This window comes from Carcharodon carcharias, chromosome 3 (genome assembly GCF_017639515.1).
Source record: "Carcharodon carcharias isolate sCarCar2 chromosome 3, sCarCar2.pri, whole genome shotgun sequence".
Lineage (NCBI taxonomy): Eukaryota > Metazoa > Chordata > Chondrichthyes > Lamniformes > Lamnidae > Carcharodon > Carcharodon carcharias.
In genome coordinates this window covers 24,966,132-24,988,415 of record NC_054469.1, presented here as the reverse complement: position 1 = coordinate 24,988,415, position 22,284 = coordinate 24,966,132, and the positions used below count along the sequence as shown (strand labels likewise).

Sequence of the window (22,284 nt, the reverse complement as noted above, 5' to 3'; positions counted from 1 at the left end):
TCCAGAGAAATGTAAAAAAAATTTCAAATTTCAAAACCAACCTCAACCCTCCTCCACCCTACCCACTTCCAGATTTAACAGAGGTGGGGCATGGGGCAGGCAATCAACAGGCTCCCAGGAGGTAGATTGGTCACTTAAATATTATAATAAGGCAACGTGCCTGCCTTTCAGGTTTACTTTCGACTGGCCAGGGAAACCCGACAGCTAAAGGGAGGTGAGGACTGCTTAGTGGAAAAGAAATGTTTCTATACAGCACTGCTTGTGGCCCAAGAGGAGCCAGAGTGCTTCCCAAATCACCCACCTCCACCACCTCCAAACCCACACCACGAAGCTTACCGTCTTGATCCCTATCCAAGGACTCCACCCTCATTGTGTCTCCACCCTCACCAGATCGGGGATCAGACCACCTGCCCCCCAGCCCTCCAGCGATCTGCTTTTCCCCCACTTTTTCCCATTCCCACTGATGCTGTAACAAGCTCTCAACCTGCCCATTCAGCTGCAGCCTAATGCAGAGTTTTCTCTGCCCAATAGGAACCAAGTCTGTTAATCAAGATGGTCTCAAGGTGGAGATCCTTTTTTTTAAGCAAAGAAGGACACACGCTGTGGAGTTGAAACTCCACTCGGCATGTATCCAAACAAACCCCTGCCTGCATTTATGCTACCCGCCCCAGCTAATACCGGTGTCTCTGTGTCATTTCAAGTTTTCAGCATTTCAGTGTTTTCCTCCTATACCCATAACTATCTTTTACATACATATAGCATCTGATATAAAGCGTTTGGGCCCTCTGCTTGTACAGGTAGATCTGTGCCAGCTTCTTTTGGGCTTCGATGTAATACGGCTGCTCGGGGAGGATGCTCCTGAGCATGGTGAATGCTGTTTCCACATCATCCTGGCTGAGAGCCAAATCGACATTGGAGATGGTGATACGAGTTTCTTCAGGCGTCCTGGCAAATTCATGGATAGCATCTTGCATCACTTTGGTAGCTTCATGCTGGAAAGGAAACATCAGTGGACAAATTGTACAATTAGCAGGGATTGCATTTGCAGCAACTTACCAAATTTACCTTGGCAGTTCTTTTCAGCCCTGCTACCTGAGTAGGGGACACCATTGCATGCGGGTTCCCGTTTAGGTCACAGCCAAAGGCACAGGAGCAGACCACTCAGCCCCTTGAGCCTATTCTGCCATTTAACTAGGTTATAGCTGATCTGTATCTTAACTCCATCTTCACTTTGGTTCCTTGTAAACTTGTCGAACAAAAATCTATCAATGTCAGTCTTGAAATTTTTAATTGTCCCCTAGCCTCAACAGCGTTTTGTGGGTGACTTCCAGATCTCCATAACCCTTTAAGTGCTTCTTCACATCACCAGTAAACAGCCTAGTTCTAACTGCTGTTGTGGAATCACCACGACGGAAGAAAGAGGACCAGGGGCCTTCTACAGGTAAGTGCTAGAGGGAGGGAGGGAAGGAGGGGAGAGGGGGCACTTCAAAACCCCCTCTTTGGTGAGGAGGGGAACGCAGAAGGAAGACCCTAAGGTGATTACCACCACTTTGTAGAGCAGACCACCCATAGCCTTGCCCATGACGGCCCCGGGGAGCACTAGTGACATAGGAGGAAATTTTGCCAGGGTTCCAGGTCTCTGCCTCCTCACCAGCACCAATATGTGGGGGACAGAAAGACTGGGCAGTGAAAGTTCCAGTGGGGACAGGGGAAGAGAAATGCAGGTAAGGTGGTATTTTGAGGTAGGCACTACCAGATAAACCTTACCTCATTGGAATCATAGAATTCTACAGCACAGTTGGAGGCATTGTGCTCATGCTGGTTCTTTGAAGGAGTTATCCAATTTGTACCTGCAGCCCTGCAAATGTTTTCCCCTTCAGGTATATATCCAATGTCCACTCTTTCAGGCAGCGCATTCCAGATCACAACTCATCATATGTACAAACACAGGAACATACAAATTAGGAACAAGGATTGGCCGTTCGGCCCCTTGAGCCTGCTCTGCCATCAATAAGATCATGGCTGATCTGATTTTGGTCTCAAATCTACTTATCTTCCTACTCTCTATATTCTTTGACTCTCTTGTCATTCAAGAACCTATCGAATTCAGCCTTAAAATTATTTAGTGACCCTGCATCCACTGCTCTGTGGGGAGGAGTGTCACGACCCTCTAAGAGAAAAGATTTCTCAACATCTCCATCTTATATGGGAGCCCCTTATTTTTAAACTGTGTCTCCTAGTTCTAATTCTCTCAGCATCCACCTTGTCAAGTCCCTCAGGGTCTCATAATTTTCAATAAGATCACCTCTCATTCTTCTAAACTCCAATGGATACAGGCCCAACTTATCCAACCATTCCTCAGAGGATAGCCCCCTCATTCCAGGAATCAGTTGAGTGAGCCTTCTCTGAATTGCTTCTCATGTAATTATGTCCTTTCTTAAATAAAGAGACCAAAACTCTACACATTACTCCAGATGTAGTCTCACCAAAACCCTACAGAACTGTAGCAAAACATCCCTACATTTATATTCCACTCCCCTTGCAAAAAATGACATCATTCTATTTACCTTCCTAATTACTTTCTGCACCTGGAAACAAATTTTTTGTGATCCATGTACAAGGACACTCGGATTCCTCTGTACCTCAGAGTTCTGAAGTCTCTCTCCACTTAAATAATGTTCTGCTTTTCTATTCTTCCTGCCAAAGGGGACAAGTTCACATTTTCTCACATTTTGCTCCATCTTCCAAATTTTTATGTCTATATCCCTTTGCAGACTCCTTATGTTACAAGCATACGAATATACAAACAAGGAGCAGGAGTAGACCATTCAGCTCCTTGAGCCTGCTCCAGCATTTAAAATCATGGCTGATCTGATAGTAACTTGAAATCTACATCCTACCTATCCCCTATAACCTATCAGCCCCTTGCTTACCAGGAATCTATCCACCTCTGCCTTAAAAATATTCAAAGACTCTGCTTCCACCACCTTTTCAGGAAGATAGTTCCAAAGACTCACAACCCTCTGAGTGGAAAAATTTCACCTCATCTCTGTTTTAAATGGGCAACCCCTTATTTTTACAATGACCCCCTAGTTCTAGATTTTACCACAAGAGGAAACATCCTCTCACATTTACCCTGTCAAGGCCCCTCAGGATCTTATATGTTTCAGTCAAGTCACCTATTACTCTTCTAAACTCCAGCGGGTACAAGCCTAGTCTGTCCAACCTTTCCTCATAAGACAACCCACCCTTTCCAGTTATTAGTCTGGTAAACTTTCTCTGAACTTTTCCCAATGCATTTTACATCCTTCCTTTAAATAAGGTGACCAATACTGTGCACAGTACTCCAAATGTGGTTTCACTAGTGCCACGTACAACTGAAGCATGACCTCTCTTCTTTTGTATTCAATGCCCCTTGCAATAAATGATAACATTCTGTTAACTTACCTAATAATTCATGCACTAGGACACCCAGACCTCTCAGCACCTCAGAGCTCTGCAATCTCTCACCATTTAGATAATATGCCTCTCTTTTATTCTTTCTGCCAAAATGGGCAGTTTCACATTTTCCCACATGACGCTCCATTTTCCTGATCTTTGCCACTCACTTAACCTATCTATATCTTTGTGTAAGCCTCCTTGTGTCCTTTTCACAATTTACTTTCTTGCCTATCTTTGTGTCATCAGCAAATTTGGCCACCATCCCTTCATCTAAGTCAGTGCCCCAGCTATCCTCTATTTATATATTTTTTTATATAATCTTCAGAATTGTCGATCTAAACGGAGTTGGTGTACTTGGTGACCACTTTGGTGCCTTCGGAGACGGCGTGTTTGGCCAAGTCCCCCGGCAGCATGAGGTGGACGGCGCTCTGGATCTCCCGGGCGGAGATGGTGCGGCGCTTGTTGTAGTGAATGAGGTGCGACGCCTCGGAGGCGATGCGCTCAAAAATGTCGATAAGGAAGGAATTCATAACACTCATGGCCTTGGACGAGATCCTGGTGGAAGGGTGGACCTGGGTCAGCACCCTGTACACGTAAATGGAATAGCTCTGCTTGCGAGATTTTCTCCGCTTCTTAGGCAGCTTCTTGGTGACTTTAATCAGCGACTGTTTCGACGCCTTACGGGACGCATCACCCTTTGTCGCAGCCGCCAGGTCAGGCATTGCACTCAACTTGGACCGAATCAAAGTACTTAATTAAACAATGCCCTTCACCTGTGTGTCCTAACAATATAGTTAACAAACTATTTACACTACACGCAGTCCCCAGAGTCTAGTCCTGGGAGTCCAGAATCAGGTAAATGTGGGGGTCTCAGGGTGTGGAGGGGGGGGTGAGCACTGTATTTTGGGTGGGGGGGGGGGAATGAATGGACTAAGGGTGTTGGTGGAGAGGCAGGGGCCAGACCATTATTGGGAGGTGCCCAATGTTGAAAGGAGGCTATTGATGGAGGTACCCTCCTTTCCTGCCCAGGGTCACTTTCTGGCCTCCTCCCTGTCCCTGAACTCCTCCAGTCAACTTGAAAATTGAGGCTGGCAGGGAAATTGACCTTAAGTCGTCATTAATTGGCCATTTAAGGTTCTCAACTGGGGCAAGGGCTGGCCAGCTGGCCTAAGCCTCACTCGTCCCAACGTAAAATTGCTGAGAGGCCAGGGTGGGTAGGAGCTTGATGAAATAGCCATCTAAGGAATTTTACAGCATCCCCACCCTCCATCGCCCCACTACCAGTCCCCGCCTGCAAACCTGCAGCAGGGAAATGTAAAATTCTGCCCAAAGAATATATAGCACAGAAACAGGCCATTTGGCCTAATTCATCCATGCTGACGTTTACAAGCCTCCTTCCAACTGCGGGGAAAGCGTGTCACTGACTCCCCGTGCAAAGTGATCTCCGTAGCCTTTCATTAATGTCCTTTAGGGAAGGAAAATTGCCATCCTTACCCGGTCTGGCCTACATGTGACTCCAGACCCAAAGCAATGTGGTTGACCTTTTAATTTCCGTCTGAAATGGTGTGGCAAGCCACTCAGTTCAAGGGCAATTAGGGAGGGGCAACAAATGATGGCCTTGCCAGCAATGCCCACAGCCCATGCAATAAAGAAAAAAAAAAACCTCCTCCAGTCCAACAGCACTCTGAGATCACTGCCCTCCTCCAATTCTGGCCTCTTGAGTGTTACCAATTTTGATCACTCCCTCATTGGTGCATTGATGGCCAGGCCTAGGCCCTAAACTCTGGGATTCCACCTCCCCTGCCAAAGCTCTCTACCTTGCTCCTCCTTTAAGACACTTGTTAAAACCTGCCATATGTCTCCTTTTGTCCTTGGCGTCAATTTCTTTGAGAACACCTTGGGACGTTTTTAGTACATTAAAGCTGCTATATAAATGCAAGTTGTTGTTATTGTTGTTGCAGGCTGGATGAAAAGCAGAACTACTGGGAAGCTACTAAATGAAGCATGCAGCAGTTAATCTCTGTTGCAGGTTTCCAGCATTTTCCCGTTTTTTTTCCAAAATATACAATGAATATTTGTTAGCCACAGGTTGGGAACTGTTTAGCTACATTAAACGTGGCATATAAATGTAAGTTGCTGTTATGATTGTGTTAGGGATAAAGGAACAGGAATAGGCCATGCAGCACATTGAGCCTGTTCCGCCATTCAACACGATCATGGCTTCTGATCCACTTCAGTGCCTTTTTCCCCACACTATCCCCATATCACTTTATGCCACTGGTATTTAGAAAGCTGTCAATCTCTGCTTTAAACAAACTCAATGACTGAGCTTCCACAGCCCTCTGAGGTGCAGAATTCCAAACATTCACAACCTCTGAGTAAAAAAAAATTCTCCTCTTCACGGTCCTAAATGGCTTCCCCCTTATTTTGAAGTTGTGTCCCCTGGTTCTAGACTCCCCAACCAGAATCTTACCTGCATCCACCCTGTCTATCCGTTTAAGTGTTTTGTAGGTTTCAATGGAATCACCTCTCATTCTTCAAAACTCTAGACAGTGGAGGCCCAGTTTCCCCAATCTCTCTTCACAGGACAGTCCCACCATTCTGGAATAAGTCTGGTGAACTTTCGTTGCACTCCCTCAAAGGCAATAATATCCTTCCTCAGGTAAAGGGACCGAAACTACACATAGTACTCCCAGCGTGGTCTAATCAAGGCTCTATAAAACTGAAGCAAAATTTTGCTGTTCCTATACCGAAATGCTCTTGTGATAAAGGTTAACATTCCATTAGTCTTTCTAATTGTTTGCTGCACCTGCATGTTAGCTTTCAGTGACTTATTGACGAGGACACCCAGGTCCCTTTGTACATCTACTTCATTGTACTTTCTAATCTCTCACCATTTAAGAAATACTCTGCACATCTGTTCCTTTTACCAAAGTGGATAGCTTCACATTATATTTTTTCACATTATATTCTATCTGCCATGCTCTTACCCACTCACTTAAGTCAGTGCAAATCCCCTTGAAGCCGCTTTGCATCTTCCTCAAAACACACATTCCCACCTAGCTTTGTGTCATCCACGAACTTGGAAACATTATATTTGGCCCCCACAACCAAATCATTGATATATATTGTGAACAGCAGGGGCCCAAGTACTGATCCTTGCGGTACCCCACTAGTCAGATGTGAGAATTACCCGTTTATTCTTACTGTCTGTTTCCTGCCTGTTAACCAATCCTTAATCCATGCCAGTATATTACCTCCTATCCCATGTGCTTTAATTTTGCTAACCAACCTCCTGTGGGGGACTTTATCAAAAGCCTTCTGAAAACTGGCACCACATCCACAAACATTCACTCCCTCCACCACCAATGCACAGTAGCAGCAGTGTGTACCATCTACAAGAGGCACTGCAGGAATTCACCAAGGCTTCTTAGACAGCATCTTCCAAACCCATGACCACTACTATCTGGAAGGACAAAGGCAGCAGATAGATGGGAATACCACTACCTGGAAGTTCCCCTCCAAGTCACTCACCATCCCTGGCTTGGAAATATATCACCATTCCTTCACTGTTGCTGGGTCAAAATCGTTGAACTCCCATTCTAACAGCACTGTGGGTGTACCTACACCACATGGACTGCAGCAGTTCAAGAAGGCAGTTCACCACCACCTTCTCAAGGGCAGCTAAGGATGGGCAATAAATGCTGGCCTAGCCAGTGAAGCCCACATCCCCTGAATGAACAAAAAAAAATCCAAGCATACTATGTCCACCAACTCCCCTTTATCAATTCTGTTAGTAGCGACCTCAAAAAAACTCCAACAGGTTCGTCAAACATGATTTCCCATTCATAAATCCATGTTGACTATGCTGAATCAGGTCATTATTATCCAAGTGTCCATTTATCACATCCTTTAGAATAGATTCTTTCTGTTTTCTCTCTCCCTCCCTTCTTAAATAGTGGGGTGACATTTGCTACCTCCTTTAGAATAGATTCTATCTGTTTTCTCTCTCCCTCCCTTCTTAAATAGTGGGGTGACATTTGCTACCTTTCAATCTGCAGGAACCATTCCAGAATCTATAGAATTTTGGAAGATGATCATCAATGCATCTACTATCTCCATAGCTACCTCCTTCAACACTCTGGGATGCGGAATATCATGCCCCTGGAACTTATCAATCTTCAGCCCCAATAATTTGTCCAATACAACCTCCTTACCAAAACTAATTTCCTTCAATTCCTCATTCTCCCTAGTCCCCTTGGATCTCTAATTCTGGGAGATTTCTTGTATCTTCCTCAACGAAGACAAACACAAAGTAATCATTTAGCTTCTCTGCCATTTCTCTCAATTCTCAATTTTATGTTCTCCTGACTGTGCCAGTCATGGACCCACATTTGTCTTTACCACAAGTTTCCTTTTTACATACCTACGGAAGCTTTTACAGTCTGTTTTTATGTTTTATGCTAGTTAACATTCATATTCAATTCTCCCTTTTGTCATCAATTTCTTGGTCCTCCTTTGCTGTTGTTTAAAATGCTCTCAATCATCAAGTTTACTCCTATTTTTGGCAACTTTACAGGCCTTTTCTGTTAATCTTATACAGTTATTAACTTTGAATGTTGCGGAGCATGAAGTACCTGTTCACCATTTGAGTGGTGCGCGTCCGCCAGCTCCAGATACACAGAGACACGGTCACTCAAACTGATGTTGGCTGATGCCCATTTCCCTCTTCCAGTGGAGCCCCTCCTCACCCCTGGCAGGCTGATTGCCATTTTTAGTGTTGTTATGGCTTCTGTGATCTTACCCATCTTCTTCAGAGCTCTGGCTTTGATCAGGTGGTAGATAGGGTGCTCCCTGACCTGCAAAGTTAAGCAAAAATGCAACTTGCGCTTCTATCATCTTCAACACCAGCTGCATCACATTACACTTCAACTAGAAACATTTTTTAAAAAAATGTCCTGAGGCTCGGATGAAGGCGGCCCTTCAATGCAAAGAATGACATAGACTTTATAGCCCAGAAAGAGGCCATTTGGCCCAACCGGTCTATACTGCCCTGTATGCTCCAAATTCCGTTCATCTAACCCTATCAGCATTTCTCTCTATTCCTTGTCTAGTTTTTCCTTAAAGGCATGAATAGCGTTTGTCTCAACTATTCTCTGTGGTATCAACTTTCACATTCTAATGACTCTTCCAAAAGGCATTCGACACCGTGCCACACAATAGACTTGTGAGCATAGTTAAAGCTCATGGAATAAAAAGGAGAGTAGCAACATGGATCCAAAATTGGTTTAGTGACAGGGAACAGAGTGTAATGGTTAATGGATATTTTTTGGACTAGGAAAAAAGTTTATAATGGAGCTCGCCAAGGATCTGTGTTGGGGTCCTTGCTCTTCCTAATATATATTAATGAACGTGGTGTAGAGGGTATAATTTCAAAATTTGTAGATAATATAAAACTTGGAAGCATTGTGAACTGCGAGGAGGATAGTGTAGAACTTTAAAAGGGCATTGACAAATTTGGTGGAATGGGCAGACAGGCGAAATTTAATGCAGAGAAGTGTGAAGTGATTCGTTTTGGCAGGAAGAGCAGCAAGACACAACATAAAATAAAGAGTACGATTCTAAAGGGGGTGCCGCAGAGCGGCCTGAGTATATATGTGCATTTGACATCAGAGATGGCAGAACTAGTTGAGAGCATGGTTATCAAAGCAAACACTATCCAGGCTTTATGAATAGGGGCACAGGGTACAAGAGCAAAGAGGTTACGTTAAACATGTACAAAGATGTGAAGGCATTAGAAAGAGTGCAGAAAAGGTTCACGAGAATGGTTCCAGGAATGAGGAACTTCAGTAACGTAGGTATTTTGAAGAAGTTAGGGCTGTTTTCCTTGGAGAAGGCTGAGAGGAGATTTGATAGAGGTATTCAAAATCATGAGGAATCTGGACAGAATAGGTAGAGCAAAACTGTTCCAATTGGTGGAAGGATTGAGAACAAGAGGACAAAAATTTAAGGTAGTTGGCAAAAGAAGCAATGGAGACCTAAGGAGAAACTTTTCACGCAGCAAATGGTTAAGATCTAGAATGTGCTGCCTGAGAGTGTGACGGAGTCAGGTTCAATTGAGCCATTCAAGAGGAAATTAGATTATTATCTGACGGGAAAAATGTGCAAGCCTATGGTGAGAAGGTTGAGGAACGGCACTGGATGCATTGCTCATTTGGAGAGCTGATGCAGACATGATGGACCGAATGGCCTCCTATGCTGATTCTGTGATTCTGTATAAAATGCAAGTACTTTTTCAGAATCACAGAATCACAGAATCACACATTGCAGAAGAAGCCCTTTGACCCATTGAGAAACACCTGACCTACCTACCTAATCCCACTTACCAGCACTTGGCCCATAGCCTTGAATATTATAACGTGCCAAGTGCTCATCCAGGTACTTTTTAAAGGATGTGAGGTAACCCGCCTCCACCACCCTCCCAGGCAGCGCATTCCAGACCGTCACCACCCTCTGGGTAAAAAAGTTTTTCCTCACATCCCCCCTAAACCTCCTGTCCCTCACCTTGAATTTATGCCCCCTTGTGACTGACCCTTCAACTAAGGGGAATAGCTGCTCCCTATCCACCCTATCCATGTCCCTCATAATCTTGTACACCTCAGTATTCTCTGCTCCAACGAAAACAACCCAAGTCTATCCAACCTCTCTTCATCTCTTATCCTTTTTTTCCAATTTAGGCAGAAAACACTGTTCAGTCATCATTGGATGTGATTATGGACCGACGACATAGCTCTCACCTGGAAGTTGTAGCTGAGGCCCATTTCCAGAGAATGGGAACATTCTTTGAAATTGCACTGGGCCAGATATATCTGAGCCATGAGCAGGTGGCCATCAGCATAACTGGGGTCCAGCTGGAGATATTGCTGCAGTGTGGCCTGAGCTATGGTCAAGTTACCTGCGCAGGATAAAGAACAGGTTACATGAAATCTGCTTACTACATCCATTTTTTCTCTCATTCCCGAAACACAAGCCGTAAATTTTGCCCAATGCCGAGGAACAGCTCCTGTTGCAATTTTATAATTGACGTAAGTAAGATGAGCCAGGGACTGGGTAGAGTGGGCTGACAGCTGTCCCTTCACACATGGCATCTTGGTTTCAACTGTGACGTTCTCTCTAATCATCCTACACAATATGAGTTTGGAAAGTCTCAATCCATTACTTCATAGGTGCAAAGGTGAACATGATATGGCACTGTTAAGAAACATAAGAACAGGAATGGACCATTTTGTCCCTCAAGGCTTCTCCACCATTCAACCAGTTCATGACTGATTTGTACCTCAACTCATTACCAGCCCTAGTTTCATATTCCTTGATACACTTACCCAACAAGAACCTAATGATCACAATCTTGAAAGCTCCAATTGTCCCCAGCATCCATACCTTTTTTGGGAGTAAATTTCAGATTTCTACTACCCCTTGTTTGAAGAGGAAATTCCTGATTTTCCTCCTAAATGACCTGGCTCTAATTTTATGGCTATGTCCCCTTTCTCTAGATTCCAACACCAAAGGAAATAGTTTGCCAAAACTACTCTAGTGAATCCCTGTAACATTTTAAGCAGCTCGAGCAGATCACCCTTCAATCTTCCGTTCTCATGGGTATCTTCTATCATATTTAGCATTCTCAGTTAGAGACGCTAAAGGAGGGATCAACTGGAAATGTGTCCTAATCCTGCACTTGACAATCATGATGTGCTTTCATGACCCCTCAGTGGTCTGGAAGTGACTGCTGGGAAGAGTTGCAACTTTTAACGGTGAACCTTTTGGGTTGTTTTGTCTAAGACCAGCTTGCACAAGACTTAGGTATAAGCAGAATATTGCAGATGTCGGAAATCTGAAATAAAAACAGAAGAGCTGGAAAAACCCAGCAGCTCTGACAGCATCATTAACTCTGTGTCTCTTTCCACGGATGCTGTCAGACCTGCTAAGTTTTTCCAGCATTTTTTTTATTGCACAAGACCTAAATGTGGCAGATCACTTTCACATTTCTTAGATCTCATTTCAAAATCTTTGTTTTCTTCTATTTTTGTTGTATGAGTAATAGTGCACAAGCACTGCTTGGTATTCAATTTCTTTCTCCCCTATTTTGAAAGAATTGCATATGGATGGACATGTTTGATGTTCGCACAGAGTCATTTAAAATCTGTCCCACTTCCTCTGCTGAACGCAGCCGGCTATTTTTTTTACAGGGGCAGTGCATATTGTGGCATGCACCCGGCAGATCAGGCTTGCCCAGCCAGCAGCCCGCGGACCGGAAGTGACCCCCGAAACTAGCCTATGTGGTCCCTGGAGCCAGTTTTCAAAATGCCAGTCAAACAGCTAGGTTGGAATGGAAGACTCTGCAAAAGCTGCTCCTCCAATCCTAAGCTGTTCCTCCTCCACGTTTGCTGTGAGCCTATCAGCAGTGACTGTGGAAGAGAAACAGTCTCTAATTGAGGAGCAAACATCAACGGCGGAAGGTTTGCTGGAAAGAGGTTTTCTTTTGGGGGAGGCAGTGGCGGAACATGAGTGCCGGGGCCTGGGGAGCGGGAACATGAGTGCCGGGGCCTGGGGATCGGGAACATGAGTGCCGGGGCCTGGGGAGGGGGAACATGAGTGCCGGGGCCTGCGGAGGGGGAACATGAGTGCCGGGGCCTGGGGAGGGGGAACATGAATGCCGGGGCCTGGGGAGGGGGAACATGAGTGCCGGGGCCTGGGGAGCGGGTACATGAGTGCCGGGGCCTGGGGAGGGGGAACATGAGTGCCGGGGCCTGGGGAGGGGGAACATGAGTGCCGGGGCCTGGGGAGGGGGAACATGAGTGCCTGGGCCTGCGGAGGGGGAACATGAGTGTAAGAATTCCAATGGGTGTATTGAAGGTAGGCTTGCGGTAGACTGTGGTAGAGAACCCGCTGGCAGATTTCTCAACACGTAGGTCAAAGAAGGGGAGTTCATTTGACTGCTCCACTTCATAGGTGAATTTGAGCATAGGATGGAGCCCATTAAGACATGCAAGGAAATTATTACTTGCAGCTGAGGATTTAAATATAGCAAACATATCATCTACAAATTGGAAATATGCAAAGATAGGAAGTTATGTGTCATTTCATTGAAGACACATTTCTCATGGAACCCAACAAAGATGTTTGAGAGAGCTGGGCCTAGATGGCCCAGCTATATTAATGACTTAGACAAGAAGACTGAGAGTCATGTAACCATATATGCTGGTAATACAAAGCTAGGTGGCAATGTAAACTCTGAGGAGGATACAAAGAGACTGCAAGGAGATATAGACTTGAGTGGGCAAGTGAGCGACGGAGTAAAATTTGGGGAAGTATGAGATTATTCAATTTGGTAATAATAGAAAAGCAGGATAGTTTTTACTAGGCATGAAACTTGTACATTTTAATATTCAGAGAAATTTGGGTGTACTCATACAATGAACACAGCAAGTTATTATGCAGGTACAGGAAGACAATTGGCATGTTGGCCTTTACTGCAATGTGACTGGAGTACAAGAATACCAATATGTAGGTATTGCTACAATTGGTGAGGCCACACCTGGAATATTGTGTGCAGTTTTGGTCTCCATATTTAAGGAAGAGTATATTTGCATTGGACATGGTACAGCAAAGGTTTACTAGATATGTCCCTGGGATGAGAGGGTTGTCTGATGATGAGAGGGTGAGTAAATTGGGTCTATATTCTCTGGGGTATAGAAGAATGAGAGGTGATCTAATTGAAATATGTAAGATTCTGAAGGGGTGTGATAGGGTAGACACTGACATTGTTTTCTCTTGCTGGGGAATCTTGACCACATGGGGCACACTTTCAGGATGACATAAGGAATGTGTTCACCCAGAGGGTTGTAAGTCTTTGGAATTCTCTACCCCAGAAGTTTGTAGATGCTCCATCATTCAGAATATTTAAGGTTGAGATGGACAGATATTTGGTCTCTCATGGATTCATGGGGAGCTGGCTAGAATGTGAAGTTGAGGTAAAAGATCAGCTGTGCTCGTGTTGAATGACAGAGCAGGCTTGAGGGGCCATATTGTCTACTCCTGCCCCTATTGCTCATGTTCTTATGTTTCTTCTTTCCCTGAACTTGCTGGCCGATTTACATATTAATAACTCTATACGTCATGAACACGCCAATATTTTTCCAGCTAAGTTTGGCCCAATGTTACTGAAAATCCATCGGGAAGGGCAAATAATCTTACAAGTAGTGGTATGTGCCCATCCATAAACTTTGCCATTAACCTCACTGAAGTTTGTGGAAGCCTACCACCAGTACATATTTGGCCTTACAGGTTTACTCTAATTTATACTAGACAGTTCATTCTTATTGACATCAGGGCCAGAAGGAATGGGCAATAAATGTGTTTTTGCCAGTGTAGCCCATGGCCTGAGTACAAATGAATAAATAAAATGAACAATCTATCCATAGCCATTACCAAAATCATCTTACCTGACATGTATCTAATTTTGGCCATAATGTACAGAAGTTCCTTAATTCCAGGGGCTGCCTTAACCACTGGCTCCAGTATCATTGCTGATTGCCTCAGCAAAGGAGAAAGAGGCTGTCCTTGAAGAACAGACTGGAGGGAGCAATCACAACATAACTCACACTAGACCTAAGAATAGTCAGCAGTTGAAACAGCTGCAATCTAGATCCTGCCATTGTCAAAATACAGATCTTAAATGAGACTGCAAAACTTGATTTGACTCTAACTGTAAAAAGTATTGTGGCTGAAATGAGCCTTTTGCCCTGCTGACGTGTAGGATCCCAGCAAGAATTTTGGCAGCTCTCCAAATTTTCCTGTCCCGCCCACGATGATGCCCGCCACTGGTGGAGCTGGAAAATCCATTGTTATTTGTGTATGTTTAATGTGTCCATAATGGCTGCTGTATTTCTTTCATTTGGCTGTGTCCATATTGGCTGCCATGTTTCATGCATCACAACTGTGACTGCACTTAATTAATCCAGTGGTCGTGAAAAGCGCTATATAAATGAAAGTCTTTCTTCTTTATCTTTGAAGTCAGTACAATGGACAGTTGTGGACCATCATGTCACTGGTGCCTAGATTTCTACTAGTTGTTCCTATCAGCAAATTACCACATAATAACACATGAAACAAAGGGTATTTATATCATTAAGCTCATTCCTTCCATTGATCGTATATAACCCAGCTACGGTTGGCTCTATTCATTTACCAGTTTAAACATTCACCAGTGGTAGCTGCAGTTTGTACTATCTACACGATGCACTGCAACATCTTTAACTGCGTAGAAGAACAAAGGTAACATAGGAACACCACCGCTTCCAATTTCCCCTCCAAATCACCCACTGCCCTGACTTGGAAATATGTCACCATTCCTTCATTGGTGCTGAGTCAAAATCAAGGAACTCCGTACCAAACAGTTCTGTGGATGTCCCTTCACCCCATGGACTATTGCACTCCAAGAAGGCAGTCCAGCACCACCTCCTCATGCCTAACTCGGGTAAGCAATAAAATGCTGGCTTGGCCACTGACTCACATCCAGAGAACAAATTTTTAAAAGCTGACGGAGGAAGACTGCAATGCTTCTTCACCCCTGTCTTCATAATGCCGCTGATGCAACTCCGGAATATCTATTGGTAACTATTAGATTATTCATCCTTGACTTCGTTGGCATGCCTTATAGTCCTGACAATCATCAAACATTCTGTTCCACAAAGCATTTGATAATTTATCTGGACTTATAAACCTGAAATTCCGCTCCTAAACTGACATTCATGCTACTCGTTTACTGAGTCACCGATCTGCAAATCTATTGCATCATGGGGAAAATATAGTGGCTATGGGTTCAAGCCCCTCTCCAGGGTGACAGTATGTTAGATAGGCTGACCCTTTGGTGCAGTATTGAAGGAGTGTTACATGGTTAGAGGTGCTGCCCTTTGAATGAGATGTTAAGCCAAGAAATTGTCCACTGGCTTAGAAAATCCCTTGGCATCATTTGAAAAAGAGCTGTAAGTTCTATTACTGTCCTGATCAACCTTTCCCCCTCAACTAAGGCCAGAAAAATCACATTTATTTGCTGCTTGTGGTCCTTTGCTGTGTACAAACTGACAACGGTGTTCACCTACGTGACAACAGTTATAAAATGCTTCGAACATTGTGGCCGGGATTTTCCGGCCCTGTTGTGGGTGGGACCTGCTATGGGCGAGGCGGCGCTCCAGCCAGAGACCATTGACTTTCAGCGGGCAGGTGTGGAAAATCCCACCCTATAAGGCACTATGTAATTTGTTTCCTGTGCTCAGGATTGTTTTGAGACCTGTTCACACCCACGACTGTTCCTCAGAACATTTTTAAAAGCCTTGAGAGATTGGGCTGACTAGGTCTGTATTCACTGGAGTTTAGAAGAATGAGAGGGGATCTCATTGAAGCATATAAAATTCTGACCAGGCTGGGTAGACTGGGAAGCTGGGGGGGGGGGGGGGGGGGGGGGGGGGGGGGGGGGCGTGGTTGGTGGTCTAGAACAAGTGGTCACAGCCTCAGGATACAGGGTAGACCACTTAGGACTGAGATGAGGAGAAATTTCTTCACTCAGAGGGTGGTGAACCTGTGCAATTCTTTGCCACAAAGGGCTGTGGAGGCCGGGTCACTGAATGTATTTAGAAGGAAATAAATAGATTTCTGAACTCTAAAGGCGTCAAAAGGTATGAGGAGAGAGTAGGAGTACAACGTTGAGAAAGAGGATCTGCCAAGATCATATTGAATGGCGGAGCAGGCTCGAAGGGCCGAATGACCTGCTCCTGCTTCCATTTTCTATGTTTCTATGTTTCCCGCTCAATTTCCCTCTCCGTGAAGTTAGGACATTAAGGAATGCTCATAACGAGGGCTAATTCCCACTTTTAGAAACCAAGGCTGGGATTTTCCGGCTCTGCCCGCCACCGGGATCCTCCAGTCCCGATGAAAGTCAACGGACTTTTGGCTGGGCTACCAAATCTCACGCAGCGGGTCCCGCTGTGGTAGGGCCAGAAAATCCCAGCCCAAGGTGTTAACCTCATCATTTTTAAAAATCCATTTCACAACGGGGAAGAGAGTTGCCAGTTACTTGGGATTTTAAAAGTGTCCTTGAGATGAAGCCTGTTCTATTGATTAAAGCAAAGGTGATTGCACCCTAATATATTGTTTATGAGAAAAAAGTGTTACTTTTGGGATGGAAAACAGGAGGTAACACAGGAAACAAAAACCTGGTAGTTTTAAGATTAATTCCTGACTTTACACCAGTTTTAAACCCCACCTCTCCCGGTGTTGCCAACACAGAGCGGGGCAAAATAATGGACAGAATTCTGCATTGTGCTGGGTTCCTGCTCCTCCAGCCTAAATGTTGGTGCCTGCTAATTACAACGCAGCGAATCATCCGTGGAGTGACATTCCACCATTGGATTGCCACTCTGCTTCTATTTTCCTACCGTAGACTGGAGCTCCACGTTTCTGACCCAAACTTCCAAGCCAGGCCTGCTGAGAAATGTGGAGTGTAGCTCCTCCTGAAGTCCTTCAGTCTAGTGCAGGAGCGTTGGGGAAAACAAAGCCATGCCTCCATTTTATGGCACTAGATACCTTATACTGGTAAGTTTACATGTCCCAGTCACTTTGACAACCTAGGAGAGAAGGAGAAGTATGGGGCTAGGGTGGGTCGGGGGGGCGGGGGATGGATGGTTAGTCGGGGGTGGGAGGTAGTTGGGTAGGGTTGGGGTAGTCAGGACTTTGGGGATTAATTGGGGGGTGAGGAGGTCAGGGTGTAGGAGGGTGTGGGGGGGGTAGTCATGGAGCGGGGCGGGGTGGAATTTGGGGGAGGGTCCATTGATGGGTCGGTGGGGTCAGTAATATATCTTTAATCCTTCTAACTTTTCCTGGGTAATTATTCTGCTAAGTAAGTCCAAAGTCTCCAACTTTAAACTGGAGCTTTGGAGGATTCCAGATGCAGGATAATTGCCCAATGGAAGTTAAAACTTCGTGGGCAATTCCCATGCAGTCCTTGTGTGGGGAGTTTCAAGCGCATCTTCCGGGTTACCTCTGGGGTATGACCCTCCAGAGAATGGAAGGTCCAGGCCAATGATTTGTGCTTGCAGCCAGTGCTATCTGCGCTATTCACTGGCTGCTACATTTAAAGACTGCAGAATATGCTATTCCATGCATTACACTAATTGAACTGCTTCAACTAACTCTCTGCTCACTCAGGTAACCTGCCCGTGTCCTCCTGCAACCTTCCATGGCTCCTAGCTTGGTATCATCAGCAAACTCTGACCCCTGCCTTTTTCTACCTGTACATAGATCATTTAGGTAAAACAATTTGAGAGATCAAAAGTAAGCGCCCCCTCTGGAGAAGTAGGGTATCGCTGGCAAAAACTTTGGATTTGCATCTTTAACTGCAAATGTACGGACACAGTGGTTGCTGTCCGATTTATCCTGTTTTAATGATGAGTGCTGCTAGCCTCAGCTTTATTCCTGTTGCAAAAAGTCGATTATAAAGAATGGATTGTACATCTCCAAGTTTAATCGTTTCACCATTGGCAGCTGAGCCTCCAGCTGCCTGGGCCCAAAGCTCCCTAAACCTCTTCAACTCTTTACCCCTCTCCTCCTTTAAGGCACTCCTTAAAACCTACCTCTTTGATCAGGCTTTTGGTCACCCACCCTCATATCTCCCTATGTGGCTCACGAGATATATCGTTTGACAATGAAGCATCTCGGGAACATTTGCTACATTAAGGGCGCTGTATAAATGCAAGTTGTTGTTGTTGGCACTCACCTGATCTGGACAGAGGGCCAAAAGTTTCCTTACAATATCAAGCAGGAATTCAGGGTTGAGTTTCTCATAGTATTCCAAGCCAAGAGGAAGGTCCTCTAATGAACTGAAGTGAATGTCTATAGCTCGGTTCAGAAACTTGATGACGACCTTTGGCTCTTTACCTTTATCTACAGCTAACACTGCTTGAAGATAAGGCAGCTCCTTTAAGAGAATATAGTTTTTATTTCAGCTAAAGTGAATAAAACAATGAGACAATGAGGCCCTTAAAATCCATAGGCTTTTCTGACACACCACCACCCTCCACCATCCCAGTGCATTTCCACCAAGGGAGTGTAATGGAAGGGCCTGGAAATGAGGCTAGGACCTAAACTAGCCTTGTTGATGTCTTGCCAGGAATGGGGAGGGGGCAAAGCCTCTATCCTCCACAGACAAGGCCGCTTCCGTCACTCTTGGTTACGCCAGATGGCTGGCATGAAGAGTGGCCTGGACAACTCGGAGGAAAACAGCTGACCAAGGGAAAAACTCAGTCCATTGGAAAAATGGTGTTGGGCTAGAGCTGCCAACTGGAGAGTGATTGGTTGCAGAGGCTGTGTTAAATGTATCTCGCTCTTGTAGGCGACAGAGATGGGTCCATAGCGGTGCGGCTGCTCATATTCAAGTTGAGAAATCTCTCCAGTGCGGCCAGAGGCAGATGTAACTGGAGGCTGCACCCCATCATTGGGTGCACTGTGGGCCAGGGCTGGGGGAGAAGGCCTGTGGATTTTTGGACCATAAATATCATTGGCCCAGATTTTGTGGTTGGTGGCAAAGGAACAGCACTTGCTACTCACCTCACTGAGACCCGCCCACCAAATATTCATCAATGTCTGATCCAGCATGGCACCCCTTATAGGGATAGAAGCAAGGTTCTTCAACCAATTAGATTGAAGAATCATAACTGAGACATGCAGTCTTAACCAGGAAATGCAAAGGAGGAAATATAAATTTGATGTAAATAGTGTACATAAATGGAAATAAACAATGGGAAATATGATGGCTTCAGAAGAAGAGTCATATTGGATGCAAAACACTGACTCGCTTTCTCCCTCCACAGATAGCGCCAGGCCTGCTGAGTTTTTCCAGCACTTTCTGTTTTTATTTTAGAATGGGAAATACAGGTGATAAAGAAACATGATCAGAAATACAGGGTAAAGGGAGGGATATAATAGAGACAGAGAAGGTGTCAATTTTTTTTTTATCTGTATAATTATCTCTAACATTAATTTCCTCCGAGGGAATGAGACTCCACACTTGTAAAATTAAATTTCAGGGTCAGAGATACTGTTCAGCAATAACTATTGTGCAGTTCAAAACTGATTTACACTAGCCTAACCTTTTCAGCTGTCTTTAGTGCAGAACAAGTGGGCAAGTGCCACCAGTTTATGCTGTTTCAGTCATTTCAGTATCAAGTCCATCAATGACATGCAACAGCGCACCCTGTGGGAGAAGCAGGGTATGTCTGACAGCAACTTCTGGATTTGTGCATTTAACGACAAATGTACAACTGCAGCAGTCGCTGTCCAATTTATCCTGTTTTAAGGGTGAGTGCTGCTAGCCTCAGCTTTATTTATGTCACAAAAATCTGGCCCAAAATAGTGCTCACCTTTACACAAAAAACAACTCGGGCATTTCAGGGGTATCTTTGTAACAGACATTTCATCAAAAAATACTGATGTATTAAAGTTTTTCTCTGTTTTTTATTAATTCTTTGTGATATGTGCAAATTTAAAAAATCTTAGTACAAAGTACCTGCTTGGGGAAGCTTTTCTCTAAGCAATATTCTTCAAAAAAATCATAGGAGATCTTTTACAATGCAATCATGTATAGCAACAAAAGATTTTTTTAGCCCTGTCATGTTTGGCCTTTAGGTGATTCTACCACCAGGAACCTCAAACAAATCTAAGCAAAATCGAATGGTGCGGTTGTCTGCCCTCTGGTTCATTCGGGTGTTGCTACCTGCGCTCAGAAGTTGGTTCGCTATTATCTGTGCCTGGTGCTGAGCAAACCCATGCCGGCAGTGATTCTAGCTGGATTAGCAGTGGCACTAGCCCCTGTGCAGGTGCTGCATGACTGGGCAAAGCTGGACATACAAGTAGAGTATAATGTGGGAAAATGTGAAATTGTCCATTTTGGCAGAAAGAGTAACAAGGAAGCATATTATCTAAATGGGGAGAGATTGCAGAGCTCTGGCGTTCAGAGGGATCTGGGTGCCCTAGTGCATAAATCATAAAAGGCTAGTATGCAGGTACAGCAGGTAATTAGGAAAGCTAATAGAATGCTATTGTTTATTGTGAGGGGAATTGAATACAAAAGTAGGGAGGTTATGCTTCAGTTGTACAGGGCACTGGTGAGACTACATCTGGAATACTATGTACAGTATTGGTTCCTTATTTAAGGAAAGATGTAAATGAGTTAAAAGCAGTTCAGAGAAGGTTTACTAGGCTAGTGCCAGGAATGGGTGGGTTGTCTTATGAGGAAAGGTTGGACAGGTTAGGCTCGTATCCACTGGAGTTTAGAAAAGTAAGAGGTGATTTGATTGAAACCTTTAAGATCCTGAGGGGTCTTGACAGAGTGGATGCAGAAAGAATGTTTCCTCTAGTGGGAAAATCTAGAACTAGGGGTCAGGATTTAAAAATAAGGGGTCGCTCATTTAAGACAGAATTTTTTTCTCTCAGAGGGCTGTGAGTCTTTGGAACACTCTTCCTCAAAAGGCAATGGAAGCAGGGTCTTTGAATATTTTTAAGGCAGAGCTAGATAGATTCTTGATTAACAAGGGGGTGAAAGGTTATCTGGGGTAGGAGGGAGGTTACATTCAGATCAGCCCTGATCTTATTGAATGACGGAGCAGGCTTGAAGGGCCGAGTGGCCTACTCTGCTCCTAGTTTGTAAGTTTGTATGAATGTACACTGCTCAGATACACTCCTCAGTTCTGGACTCATTCCACTCTGTATTTGTCCTGCAATTGTCAGAACTCTACCGCCCCCAAGTATTTTACACTAACTCTTACATACACCCTCAGGCTTAACTTACAAAGAGAGCGACATGGTGGCTTTGTGCTTCAGGTTATCACCTTGAATATTTGTTATCTTGGGAAAAATGGATGTGATGGTGAAATTGATCCACATCAGCAGAGTGAAACAGGCTTATAGCAAATAAGCAGCCAGGTTTTATTTTCCACTGACTTGGAAAATATTGCCAAGATTTTTAATTTTTAACTGAAAGTGGCAATGAAACTAAGAGTCTCCAAAAGAGATTTGAATATCATTCTGTGAAATTCAGTGGAAAGAAGATTGGATGTTATGAAAGCTGCCTGTTGATTCATATTTCACAATTTTAAAGAAAAAATGTCTTTAGGTGGGCTATCATGTTTGGAAGGGAGTCTAAAGATGGAGTTATCATGGAGCCTTATCTGATAGTATTCCAACAATAAGGCAAAAATCTATTGCTTACCGCAGATGTTCCAATGAACCCTTGCATTTCTTTTAGGAGCTCCAGCTGTTGGTCTGCATCTTCTAACTGCCCAAGCAAGATCTCAGCTTGAATTCTTCCTAAACACAATACACTGTTTTCATATTACCCAGTTGCACGATCTTTGGGAAACTGTAGGACTGTTTTTTTGAGTGAGGTATTGAAAATGTAAAGTAATAGTCAAATGCCTACCCTTGTAGTCATACAAAAAAAAAGATTCCTTTTTCTAAATCAGAAAATAAACCCCCACTTGCCTGGATGAGTGCAACTCCAACAACACTCAAGCAGTTCAACATCATCCAGGATAAAGTAGCCTGCTTGATTAGCACCCATTTACCACCTTAAACGTTCACTGCATCCACGGCTGGCGCACAATAGGAGCATGTGTGTCATCTGCAAGATGCACTGCAGCAACTCTCCAATACTCCTTCGACAGCATGTGAACACCCCACCTGAAAGTTCCCCTCCAAGTCATACACCATCCTCACTTGGAACTATATATTCGT

The 22,284-nt window shown here is 44.4% G+C and overlaps 1 protein-coding gene across 1 annotated transcript in view; it reads right to left on the bottom strand.

Moving 5' to 3' along the window:
* LOC121275977 (tetratricopeptide repeat protein 21B-like) overlaps positions 1–22,284 on the bottom strand; it is a 117,680-nt gene that overhangs the window by 45,349 nt on the left and 50,047 nt on the right. Inside the window, exons 11-16 of the mRNA XM_041183921.1 lie at positions 21,761–21,858; positions 18,272–18,472; positions 13,944–14,073; positions 10,239–10,396; positions 8,079–8,300; positions 754–992 (exon numbers count right to left, since the gene is read on the bottom strand). Coding sequence (XP_041039855.1) covers positions 754–992; positions 8,079–8,300; positions 10,239–10,396; positions 13,944–14,073; positions 18,272–18,472; positions 21,761–21,858 — 1,048 coding nt within the window. The remainder of the gene's footprint in view (positions 1–753; positions 993–8,078; positions 8,301–10,238; positions 10,397–13,943; positions 14,074–18,271; positions 18,473–21,760; positions 21,859–22,284) is intronic.